Source organism: Erithacus rubecula (genome assembly GCF_903797595.1).
Source record: "Erithacus rubecula genome assembly, chromosome: 10".
NCBI classification, from domain to species: domain Eukaryota; kingdom Metazoa; phylum Chordata; class Aves; order Passeriformes; family Muscicapidae; genus Erithacus; species Erithacus rubecula.
This window is the reverse complement of record NC_136662.1, coordinates 26,564,567-26,577,103: the sequence shown is the minus strand read 5'-3', so window position 1 is coordinate 26,577,103 and position 12,537 is coordinate 26,564,567. Positions and strand designations below refer to the sequence as shown.

At 44.7% G+C, this 12,537-nt stretch overlaps 1 protein-coding gene across 2 annotated transcripts in view; it reads left to right on the top strand.

Moving 5' to 3' along the window:
* The window catches only part of NTMT2 (N-terminal Xaa-Pro-Lys N-methyltransferase 2), a 146,595-nt gene that overhangs the window by 14,906 nt on the left and 119,152 nt on the right, over nt 1–12,537 (top strand). The window contains exon 4 of one of the 2 annotated variants that reach the window (XM_079313637.1): nt 107–410. In XM_079313637.1, the coding sequence (XP_079169763.1) occupies nt 107–381 (275 nt within the window). In that variant the 3' untranslated portion in view covers nt 382–410. Of the gene's footprint in view, nt 1–106; nt 458–12,537 lie in introns of those variants that run through there. The other variant, XM_079313636.1, reaches the window with a different exon arrangement.

Here is a 12,537-nt window from a genome sequence, read left to right as displayed (position 1 = left end):
CTTGTTGATTTCCCCAAGATTCCTGCAATAGAGACTCAGATCAAGGCACCATTCTGACACGTCTGGATGGTTAGTAGTGATCTATTTTCCATCTTTTCACCTGCAGGATACCTGACAGACAAAGACCTCCTGGAGTTTCTCATCCGCTGCCAGGATGGCTTGAAGGATAATGGTGTGATCATCCTGAAGGACAATGTGGCCAGGGAGGGCTGCACCCTGGATTGCCTGGACAGCAGCGTGATCCGAGACCTGAACATCCTGCACAGCCTCATCGAGATGAGCGGACTCAGCATCCTGCGGGAGGAGCGCCAGGAGGGCTTCCCTGAGCAGTGTGTGCCTGTCTGGATGCTGGCCCTGCAGAAAGGCCCTGGACACTCCTGACTGCCCAGTTGTTTTGGTTTGAAGGACTGGTGTTTGCCAATAAAGGCAGGAGCTTCTCTTTGAAATGGAGAATGGAACCCCCTCCGTCCAAATTATTATAGTTTTGAAATTTTTTGCTCTCAGGCAAAGATATGGGAATTAGGAATAACTGTTCTTTACTAGGAAAATTAAAATAGAAATGCAGTATTACAAAGAACAATCCCAAACACTGCCAGAGTCAGAATCCAAGCTGACACCCGTCAGTCAGTCAGGGTGGTGGCAGCAGTCCCATTCAATGGTGGCTGCATCCTCCTGCAGGGGCAGATGTGGTTCAGCTGGAGCAGTGCTCCTGGAGAAGGTGCAGTTTCCTCTGAAGGTGCAGGGATGATGTGGAAAGGTCTGGCTTTCCTCTGGAATCCAGTGTTAAGAAGGTCCCTTGGTGTCCAAAATCTCATTTTTTCTCTGGGTAGGAAAGGCTTGGCTGCTCCCCCTGGCTGGAGCATCTCCCAGTGGGATGATGGAATTTTATCAGTCATGCAGTGGGACTGAATGGGCCAGCAGCAGATGATATCTCCTGGAGGGAGGATGGGCTGTGGAAAGATAAAGATGATTGCCCCAGCTGGTTTAAAGCTGGCCCATTAGCAGATAATATGTGCCAGGAGATCAGGGTCACTGCCCCACCCAGCTCAACAGATGAGGACAGAATACACATTGCTGGCCACATCCTGTACTGCAACCCAAGACAGCAGTGAGCCTGCACAGACTGGGCTATGGATGAACCATGGGGATGGAAAGGGGAAAAGCACCTCCAGGATTCCTCCTGGCCATGCCCTGCTCCAGGGCAGCATCTCCTAAAGGGTCAGGAGAGAATGACAAAGCTTCTCCCAGGAACTTCTAAATCCTACCTGCTCCATCCTTCTTTCCATTTTTAAATCTTTCCTAACCTCCTCATCAGATCTCTCTTCCATTAAGGAGTCAATACTATACATAACTAATAGAAAATAATTAGGTCTGAAGATTCTGTAGTAGTTAATGCATTTTGGGGTGTTCTGTATGAGGCATTAACAAGCCTGGTTTTTACTATGGCACTTAAGACCTCTTGGAATTTAAGAAGGATCACTTCTTATAGCAGATCACTGCCTTCTTATGGCACATCACTGAAGCAGGAAATTCAAGTAACTTCTGGAAAACTTCACCCAAATTTTGACTGTCCTCTCTACATGTACTTTAAAATATTTAAATCAAGAATATAAGGAAAGTTTTATCTTTTTGTTGGCATTTGCTAGGCAGTTTTTGGGGTTTTTTTTCCCCATTTCTGTCAATTTGGACAATAAAACAACCTGGTTATTTTTTCCATTTTTAGGAGATACTTCATCTTCTGATGTCTCTGCTGTAGAACAATAGTGGTGCATAAGGGATTTCACACTCCAGGGGAAATCTTGGCTGACAAATATCTGCATGTTTGCATTGAAATTTTGTGAAAAGCTTGCCCCACATATTACATTCTGGAAAATTTTTTTCTTTTTTTCAGAATATTCACAGTGGAAACCACTTGAAAGCCTCTCTTTATTATTCATACCACTGTACATTTCTTTCTTTCCCACATTCAGAACAAGTCTGGCACCATATGCAGAGCTAATGGGATTTCACAGAGCATTAATAGTAAGACTGTAAGAAGAATTAATACAGTATTGTATTAATTAACAACTGTGCTAAACTGCAGAGAGTGTTAGTGTAACCCAAAAGCTGTGATTTATATTCAAGAGCAGCTGCATGAGCCTGGATTTGAAAATACTGACATGCAGCCCATCTCCTTAAGGCTCACAAAAATTATACATTAAGCTTCTTGTCCTCTATGTAGAGGCACAGAAAGTGCTCTGGGAGGACAGAAGTTCATTTTGCAAAATTCAGAATTTGGAATTCTGCTTCGTTCTGAAGATGTGGAGGGGGAATTTTGAAATTTGTTATGAGGGAAAGCTACACAGCCACAGTTTTACAAGTCGATTAAAATTTTTTTATCCAGACAAAATCAAATGTTTCTTTTGAATTGAACTTTTAACATGATTTGCACTTTAAATATTACTAAGACTTGTTCAAAATTTTAGAAATTAATGACAACATTAGAAACGTTCTGACTCTGTCAGAATTTTTATCACTCTTACTCCCCTGAGATGCAATCCTGGCAAAGCTTTTCAGACTTTGCAAAGAGCTGCACTGTGACAAATCTCTCTGTGCTAGTGGAAAGGAGTTCTATAAAACATCCCTCACATGACAGCAGGCACAATTGGCTGTGTCAAATATTGTCAGCTGGGTTAGATTAACTCAAAAAGAAGCCTGAAGATAACAAGATAAGGGAGCCTCTCAGCTGGATTTTAGTACACATTGCTGTCCTTTGATAACAAATCTCCAATTTTGATTTTAATTGCATAACTCTTCTTCTCTGGCAATATGTTTGCACATGTTGAGAATTAGCAGTTTATGGCAGAGGGCTTTCTGCCATCAGCTCTTATCCAGTAACTCTTCTGTTAATGTTCCATTGCTAATTGTAGCATTAAGGAAAACCACACTGGTGATTTGGTGAATATTCTGGCATTTCTTACAGCCTAGAAACCTATGCTTCCCACGACACAGATGCTTCTGGAATGTTTTGACCAATTCTTCCATTCTGAACAGCTGGTATTGGGTATATATCTTTTTATCAAGAAAGAAGCATCAAATCCTATAGCAAAAAGAAGGGAATATTTACTTTTTTTTTTTTCCTTTACATGGATTAAAAATTAATTTTGCCCTTCACCATATTTTCTTCTAGCCAGAGACATCTGCCATGGTAAAATTCTTGGGGAATGCTGGAGATCCTTGTGCAGTGGTGTCTGTGCCAGGCAGGTCTGAGTGGTGTTGTCAGTGCAGTGCTGAGGGAATGGCATTGTGGAAATGGGGGGAATAAAGAATTCTATGCAAATCTAAACATCTTACACAGGGCACAATGTATCAGCTGGTCATGGACACACCAGAGTGGATGCAGTTCAAAAATGAGAGACCTGGTTCCAAGGTGGATTTAAAATGCAAAGTGGTTCAGGATGAAAAATGGAATATAAATGACTGGTGTGGTTACCAGTGAAATACATTTTTCAGTGTAAAATGTTCTTCCTGTGTTTTGTTTATCTTTCCCATTGAATTTCCAGAATGCATGTACATAAATACAGAATGAAAATTGGTTCCCTTAACTATGTGAGAAGAAAGAAAAGTAAAATCTTAATTTAGTAGAAAAACCCGTATTTCATGGTTTCCACATTCCTGCAAATTAATGTTTCATGGCTATGTTGCTTCCACAGGAAAATAGTAAAGCTTTTCTGGTGACATAATGAATCTCAAGAGTAAAGAAACTCAAGTCCTTCAGGAGCTTAAAAGCATGAGAAGGCTGCAGACTGAATAATATTTTGGTTTCCTCCCTTTCTGAGGCATGTTTTAATTCAAGAACTCCCAGTCATCTAGTACTGGCCACCCTTAAATGTTCCTTAAATTGGGTGAGAGCTGTTCTTGGCTTAGAAATTCAGAACTGTCTGCATTTTACCAATAGTATATCATGATAATAAATAATCACAAATTTCAAACAGAAGATTTTGCTCCAGCAACCATCACAGCTCAAGATGTTCGTGTTCCAAAGGCAATTCAGACATTGCAAATGTCCTTTTGTTCCTCACTGGAAGAGAGCACCATCATTTTGAAACATGCAGCTGAGTGGATGAGCTGAAATAGTTTTATTTCAGGAATACTGAAATGGTATCAGGTATTTTTGACTTGACTTTCTTTTATGTGAACATCACCACATCTCACTGAAATAAAACAGATTATCTTTGGTTTTAAGAGGGGGTGATTCTGTTTATCTGAGAGCAGTAGCAACATGCTGCATTTCAAATACACAGGTTCATTCCTGTCTTTTCCAAATGGTGGCAAGTAGACACCCCCAGCCCACTGTACAAACAAAGCTCACGTTCTCATCACCCTAAATAATAATATTTGTATGACACCATACACCCCTAGGCCATGAAGAATGGGGTTATTGTGTAAACTGAGGCACAGAGGGGTGATCTGGGCAGCACTACAGCTTTGCCTAAGTGGTAGCTGTGAGTGAGCTCTACAAACCAGGCCACCAGAGCAACTACAGAATGTTTTGCAGGCAGACTATAAACTGATTCTGGCTGTGTTTAGAACAGATTGAAATAGCACAGTTGTGGTTAGACTGCTTAACCCAACCTGGAATGTTCTCCAAGGAGAGGGCTCAGGCTGAACATTATGCTCAGGAATATTAACAGCTTCTGTTCCTCTCAAAGAGTTGAAACAACAACCCAGAGTAGCATAAAACCACAAAATTGGTGGAAAGTCTCTCTTCCCTGTATCTCTCTTCAAAGAAATGCTGAATTTGCAGGCATTTCAACCTGTTGTGGTGTCTTCAGGCTCCTGAGGCTAAGGTTTTTAGAGGTATCTCCATGTAACTGTGCCTGTTCACAGTGACTTGAACTGATTTGTAGGCACATTGTGCCTGATTGTCCCCCTCTCCCTCATCAAGTCAAAAATCACAGATTCAAACTCTTTCTTTGTGTGCACACCTCAGTGTAGGATATGTGCAGTCTGCACTGGCCAAGGTGACCTGTGCTCCTGGCAGTATGTGTGGCCTGCCAGCTTCTCACAAGGCATCTGCTGCAGTGGAACTGCAGGGGCTGCTGTGGGATCTGGATCCCCAGCCACCCAAAGCAATTCCCTGTCTGCCAAGGGAATCAGTGCTGGATGTCATCTGCTCAGCCTGGCCCCATCCCAGGACTCCATGGCAAATCCCCTGGGTGACATCTGAGTGTCTCACTGGTGAAACCCTCTCAGATCTGTCCCAGCCTCTTGGAACTAATGCTGCTTGTGTCTTAAGCCTCTCAGTCATGTGAGGATTCTGTAATGTGGGACACACCTCGTGGTGGCTGCACATGCTCACAGGGCACACCAGGTGCTTCTCACCTGATTTGGACATCCAAGAGAATCCCTTGGGTTTAAGCTTCCCAAAATTGTCACTGGGGAGAGGTCAGATCCTCTCAGAAAGCTGCTTCCCTCCTGTGATGGGTATCCCAAGGTTATCCCATACACACAACTGCAGAAGAAGCCTAGGGGACTGTCTTAGGACCAGATGAATAATTCTTTGGTGTCTAAGAGAGGGGGGGAAATTTCAGCTCCAGTGTGTGGAAATTCATGGGCCCTGCTGTGAGACTTGAGTGCACTCAAGTCTGTTCTTTCCCCACAGATGCAAATTTTATCTGCAGCCCCAGCTGTAAAAATCTTACAGCTCTGAAAGTCTCTCCAGAGGTTGGAAATTACTCCATCTTGGATCTTTTGGCATTTTACTGTGAGAAGGTGTGGGCACAGAAACTCCTGAAAACTCAATGGAGTGCAAATCACACTGTTATTTGGCTGGTACCTCCCTCAGATAGACACCATGAGTTTCCTGAGAGGTGATTTTTGCACTCTGGATTGATCAGTTTACCAATGAACCAGGGCTGACCTTCTGCTGGGTCTTATTAAATAACAGTCTAGTTTTATTTATGGATCAGTATGTGAGTGCACTGCTAAACAAACAAGTGACCCCTCCTAAAATTGGGGTACCATTGGCAAACTCTTAAAAATCCAACCTGTAAAATAAACAGACTCCAGGAGTTACCTCTCAGTCCTGCCACTGCAGGAACTTCAAGGTAACAAGAAGTCAATAAACCCCCATCAACAAAATCCCCACTGGGATGCAGGCAACTGAGTCTCTGAAGCACCACTCATCAAGGGAAACTAAGTGATCCAGTAAAACATTAGAGCTCCCAGAGGAACTGTATTTGCCTTGATTTGAGGCAGCCCTGACCACTCACCAAGGGCAGGAGGCTCCTGTTGGATGGTGTCTGTGGAGCCCCCCTGCTTTCTGACCTGCTCCCTGCCTGATTTCACCCCTAAATATCTGCATGCCAGGGCAGAGGGACTCAGCAATGAGAGCTTTTTCACCCTACACCAAATCATTTCACTGCCCAGGTAGGGCTCAGCCTCTATTGCTCTGTTCTCCTCAAGCTGATGTCTGGTAACACCTTCAGTTTGTAACATGAAGCAATTCTGATTTCCACAGGCAGAGCAAACCTGGTCTTGGCCCTAACACAGCTGGGATCAGGAGCTAATTACCTCTTTTTTCTGGGCTCTTTGAGCACAGGCAGCTTCATCCTGCCTCCCCCAACAGACTGCAGTCTCTACAGCAGGGAGAGAAACCCCATCTCACAAATGATGGCATGGGCACCAAGGAGATCCAAACCAGCTGTACAACAGCCAGGAAAGGTGCATGCACCAAACAGAAAGGATTTAGGAACCTTTGGAAGTGGACTGCTCTGAGGGGCTTCATTGCATGTATGGAGAGCCCAAAAAGCAGAGTGCATTCTTCTTGTGTTAATTCAGTTTAGTCCCATGGGGTTGTACAGCTGCCTAGCAATCAGGAAGCAAGGCCCTCTGCAAGTACATGCAGTGCTGTGGACAAATCTGACACCAGGAATATCCTGTCTCTCACTGCTGAGGGGTGGTTTGGTTCTCAAATGCAAGATGGGTTGAATCTCATCCTGAGGGAAGAGAGGCCCCAGAGATCTGTGTGAGTTAGGGCAGGGAACAAACCCAGCCCTCCTTAGTCACAGCCATGTGCTCGTGCCACTGAGCCATTTTCTCTCTTATTTGTGTAAACCAAGGGGATTTGAGTTTCCAATACAGTAAACAAGGATTTAACTACTTCCTCCCTCCTCCCAAATAACTTTCTCTGAAATTAACATGGTAAACAGAGCCCTTGCTCTCAAAAAACCCTTTTTGTTTGGTATTGTTTTTGTAACTGATCCTCTGCTGGAAAACAAGCAACTCACATTTTTGCTAAAAACAACCCAAGAGAATATCTTAGTAATAACATTACAAGCAGACTTATACCCTGCTCCACTGGGTCCTGTGACAAAAGAATGGATACCCACCCATGGATGGGTTAAGGAATCTCTGGGGCAGCTGGCAGCACACAGCACAAAGAATACCTTGCTCCATTTCTGCTTTGCACCTTGCTTGTCAGAGGAATGAACAGAACAGAACAGCATCTATCCCCTGGCATTAGCAGTCAGAAAGGAAAAGTGGGCTCATGCCAGGTGTGAATTGCAAATATGACCCTCCTACACACTATAGTAATAATGGCTTTCACATAATGACATCTTAGAAAATTATTATCTTGTGTTTGTAGTTAACACCCTTTAAGGCTGAATTCCACAGTGAAAGTTAGAAAACTGCTATTTCAAAATGAGAATTCTCATGGAGTTTGAGAATGCAGAAGTGGATCCAGCTGGCCTTTGCACACTGTCCTTCCTCTCTGTCCCATAACTCTGAGGGCACACAAGTAGCCTGATGTATCCATGAAAGCACAGTGGCAGAAAACAAAGATCAAGACAAGGTGGAGGAAGAGGCAGTGTCATAGATGTGGGAAACAGGACTGTGCTACTCCTTTTGCCTGGAGGATAGTGAGAAACCTCCTGTCTATTTCACACATAGTTTCAAAGGTGCAGTGCAGAGAGAAGCAAAAGGAATCCCTATTGTGGGAGGGAAAATGATGGCCCAGAGCATCAGATCACTGAGCAGCCAAGCTGGGAATCCCTCCTGAATCAATCCTGCCTCCAGACAAAGCTGTTCCTTCCTTTTGTGTACCCCAGGTACATCTGTCACAGGCCAGGGCTGGGTTTTTGTGGACACACTGTACAGCTTTCCCTTGGCCACAGCCTTGCACTGCAAGGAGAGGGCCTTGGTATGGGAGGACAGGAGCTCCAGCCAGGACAGCTGAGGTGAAAATCCTGCACAAATCCATCTGAGACACCCTTGCAGCTCAAGACATCCATCAGCTAATCCTCCCTCTGGCAGTCTCCCCACTTCCATCAAAGGAGTTTGGGTTACCATGGCTGCTGTCTTAATGAGTGTGGCTGAGGAGGATGACTTCTGCAGCACAAAAATAGAGTGCTTTGCACTGTCTTGGTCACCTTGCCTCCTAAGAGAGCCAGACACTGGACAAACTGCTGCTGAGCCTCAGGAGGGAGGTGAGTCCTCATCCAGGAGCTGTGCAGGCAGAGCTGGACCAAAGGAAGCCAATGCCTGTCTCATGCTTCAAAATAATTCTGACCTGAACTGGGCACAGAATGTGTATCTCCCACCACACAGGTTTTTAAGCAGTTTGACTATTCACTGTCACACAGACCTTGCAGTGTTCTGTGTTTGGCAGATGGGAGGTGTTAACTCACGTTTCCTGGCCACACTTCAATTTGGCTGGCTAAATTTTTACTTTCTGATATTCCTGTCCCACCCACCCACCCACCCAAGCAGTTCTGACCATTTGCTGATTCCCCCCATCACTTGTTCCCACTGGTTGTGGAGTGGCTCCTCTTTCAGCCTGGAGCTGCATAAACGTTTTCAGGTTCTAGGCTCACCTACAGTGACATTGTCCCATTCCTTTCCTTTAAATTTAAATTTTCCTTTAGAAGTACAGCTGTCACATGAAGGGTGCTGGAATGGGGTGCTCTCGTGTTCTGTTGCAAAGCTGATGTGCTTAAAGAGGGTTTTTTAGTTTCTCATTCCTTTTTCCCCCTGTAACTTTTGGAACAAACTGGCCATGCCCCTCTAATCAAAGAAATGTGAGGTTAGCAAGAGGCTCCAAATACATTTCCTGGCAACAAGACAAAAGTAAGTCTACTGAGAAGTTTATGCAGAGGGAATATTTCTTGTATATACAGTTGTGTCTTGTTCTCAGATGCCCATACCAAAGCAATTACTGTGTGGGAGATGCAGAGTGGCTGGAAGAACCTGTTCATTCTGGGTCTGTAATGGAGCCTGTGAGGAGCTCAGCTTCCTGGGGTGGAAGGAGCTAAGTGTGTGTGAGGCAGGGAGGCTGGGACGTGTTTATTTGGGAGGGTAACCTTTCTGGGCTGGGAGCCTGCTTTTTAATTTATTTGGTGGTCCAGGAAAATTTGTCACATTGCATTCTTCAGCTCCCATTTGCACTGAGGTGGTTACATCACCCCAGAGCCTTGGTAGCTAAGAGGGATACAGCTGGATAAAGTGCAGGCTGGCCCTCTCATGATGGCAGCAGTGTCATTTGTCCCTAAAACAAACAAAGGAGAGGTAGAAGCCTGCATCCAGCCAGCAAAATGAAGATCCAAGGCCAGCTCTGAACTTTGAGCCAGCTCACTGTTGGTATTTCCCACGTGTGCTTTTACCCCACCCATGAGCTCCTCACACCAGACCCAGAGACACATTGTGGCCTCCATGTTCCTGCCAGCACAAGGGCTGTCATTTCTGGGTTCCTGGGAGAAATACCCTGCACCAGTACCAAGGCTTCCAAAAGGTGACTCCAATGGTCTGAGCAGCATTTTGATGGTCTGGAGTTGCAAGGCATCTTGGCTTTTTTACAACACTGCATTTTGCAAAGCAAGAGTGAAGGCTCAAGGTCCACAGGAGTTGGGGCAAAACCAGACACAAGGTTGTGGAAAAGTGCTGAGGGTGGAAAGGGAGAGCTGTAGAGTGTGGAGTTTCCATGGCAAAGAATCAGTGGCTCTCCCATCACACATCCCTTTTTGGTGCCATCCCATGCACAAGAGTGAAGACAGAACTTTGTGCTCTTGGGTCACAAGCCCTTGCTTTGGCAAGATCAGCCCCAGTGTTCAAAGTGTTTAATGGTGCAGTCTCACAGCACATCTCAGAGGTGTCCAGATATTTCAGCCCCATTTTTTTCACAGCTAACGACCTCTTTTTCTGGTGGTAAGGCAAAGCAGGGAATCACCTTTCACAGCAGAGAGTGCAGCAGTGTCAGAGCCAGGCTGCCTGATGCTCAGCTCACTGTGTTCTCCTCCAGATATCCTCTGCAGAATGCTGCATCTGCTTCTGTACCCCATGTCTCATGTTTCTGGTCTATCTCAAAATCTTAACTGCTGTTCAAAACTGTCATAATTGGTTTTGATACCTGCAGGCTCTTCCAGGCAGAGATTCTGTCTCCAAAAGCTGAACCATTCCTCTTGCCATGCAAAGCAACCATACTTCCAGAGAGTTGATAAATCCATGTGAGCTCTTTAAAAGAAATCAGGAGGAATTTTTAGACATTTTTAAGCAAAGGGGTTTTTTTTTCCCCATTTTTTTTTCCATGCAGCCTCCTTGGTAACCAGTTAAAACAAATTCCTCCAGTCTGTAAACTAGAGATAATGGAGTGCGCCTTTAATCTCCGTCGCTACAGATCAAGTTACCTCTTAGAAATTACTTATCCTGGCCAAGCAAATGAATTGGAATTGATGTTCTTAATTGTTTTCTAAATTGCTGTTCCCCACTCCCTTCCTCCCCTTCTCTGCACACAGCTGTTTTGCATCAGAGTCTAGTCTAATGGGTACTGTCACTCACACGAGGGGGTGAAGTCATGTGGTCATAAAAGAGAAAGATTGGGGGAAGAGAGGGAAATACCACCCAGTGCATTATCTGGCTGTGACACACACAAACTGAATAGAAATAATTCCTCCTAGGGGGCTAGTCCCAACAATGGACACAGTGCTGTCTTGGGCTAGGAAAATGTGGAGACTCGCTATGTTCTCTGATACTCGTTTCTCTCTCACGGAGAAGAGAGATGATTAAAGTCCTAGAATGGGACACAGGAAACCTGAGTTGGAGCTGCTGACTCTGCAGCAACCTCCTTTGTCTGGTTTTGTGCAAGTTGCTTTGTTTATGCCTTCATGGCTGCAATTGTAATGCATAAATAATACAATTCCCTCCCATTCTCCTCGGGGCAACATTGGTCTTCCATTAGCTGTATCTTACAAAACAGATTAACCTGCTGGCCCTCTCCAAACAGTGCTCCAGTACCTCCTGTGGTTACATATATCAGTCTCCAGCTCGCTCAGAACTTGCATTGCAAAGCCTTTGGACTCTGGGACCATCAGGCGAGGACTTAATACCTGAATCCCATTCCTCTATATCCCCTAGAGTGGGCACAAGTCTCAAATCTTAAGCAAGACCAATCCCCTGAAGGTATTTTGTTTCTATAAAATTCATTCTTGCATGTGAAATGTATGCAAACTATTCCACCAACTTCCCTGTCCTGCCACTGTGTTCCCTCCCAACCTATAAATGACCAATAATTCCAGTTTTGCTGCCAGCAGTTTTCCAGAACTCAGCTGTTCCCTTTCAGACCATGGACTAGCTACTGTTTGCACAGACTGGCAACTCTCTGCTCATCAGTCCATTCAGAACAGAACTCAAAGAAGGGTGGTTTAGGGGTTTCTTAAAGTCTCTCAGAAGGTCTTTCTTGACCAACAACAGTCAAACACTTACTCTTGTTATGATGTCAGATCAGTTTTCTGAGGGAGATAGAGATTCAGAGAATTTGCTGCCCACATAAAGTCCTGAAGTGCCTGCTGGAAAAGCAGCAGACTCTTTGATACCTGCTGTAATATCTGAGATAAAATGGCAGGGGAAAAGGAGTTTTATACAGAATGAGTTAAAAACTATGCCAACTGCTGCTAATGGTGAGGAAACCTGACTCTTGTAAGGGTGGAGTTTCTTCCCCTTCTTTTCAGTAAGGAAAACATGGATTTCTGAGCAGGTCACTGTGCTGGAAGGGGGGAAATGAAATGAGCAGGTGTTGGGTGTTGTGAGTGAGATTTTCAAAAGACTGAATATGAGTTAGGAGCAGACCTTCCAAGCTGTGTGAATCAGGTCCACCTGATTGTCTAAATGTGGGATTCATTCAGCTGCCCAGTAGCTTAAATGCCCAGTTCAAAGCCAGGAGGCAAAGCAGACAAAAGGTGTTTAGAGAAACACTCAGGAAGGAGCTCTGACCTTCTCATCACAGCTTCCTTTCATCACAGGAGGATTTCTGTAGATGTTGGAGCTACAAGCTGAGCTCCTGCACTTTTTGCTTCTTATCACACTAGCGCCGAGGAAGAATCTGCAATCAGCATTCTGCTGGAGAGGTGCCAGGAGGAAGGGAACCCGACGTGCTTTGTCTGCAGCAGAGTGTGCAAATAGGAGGAAAAACTGGCTGATGTCAATGGAGCAAACAGCTGTGAGCCTTAGATGGTGCTGCCCTTGCTGACATGAGGTTCTTGCTGACTCCTTGAATAACTCCAT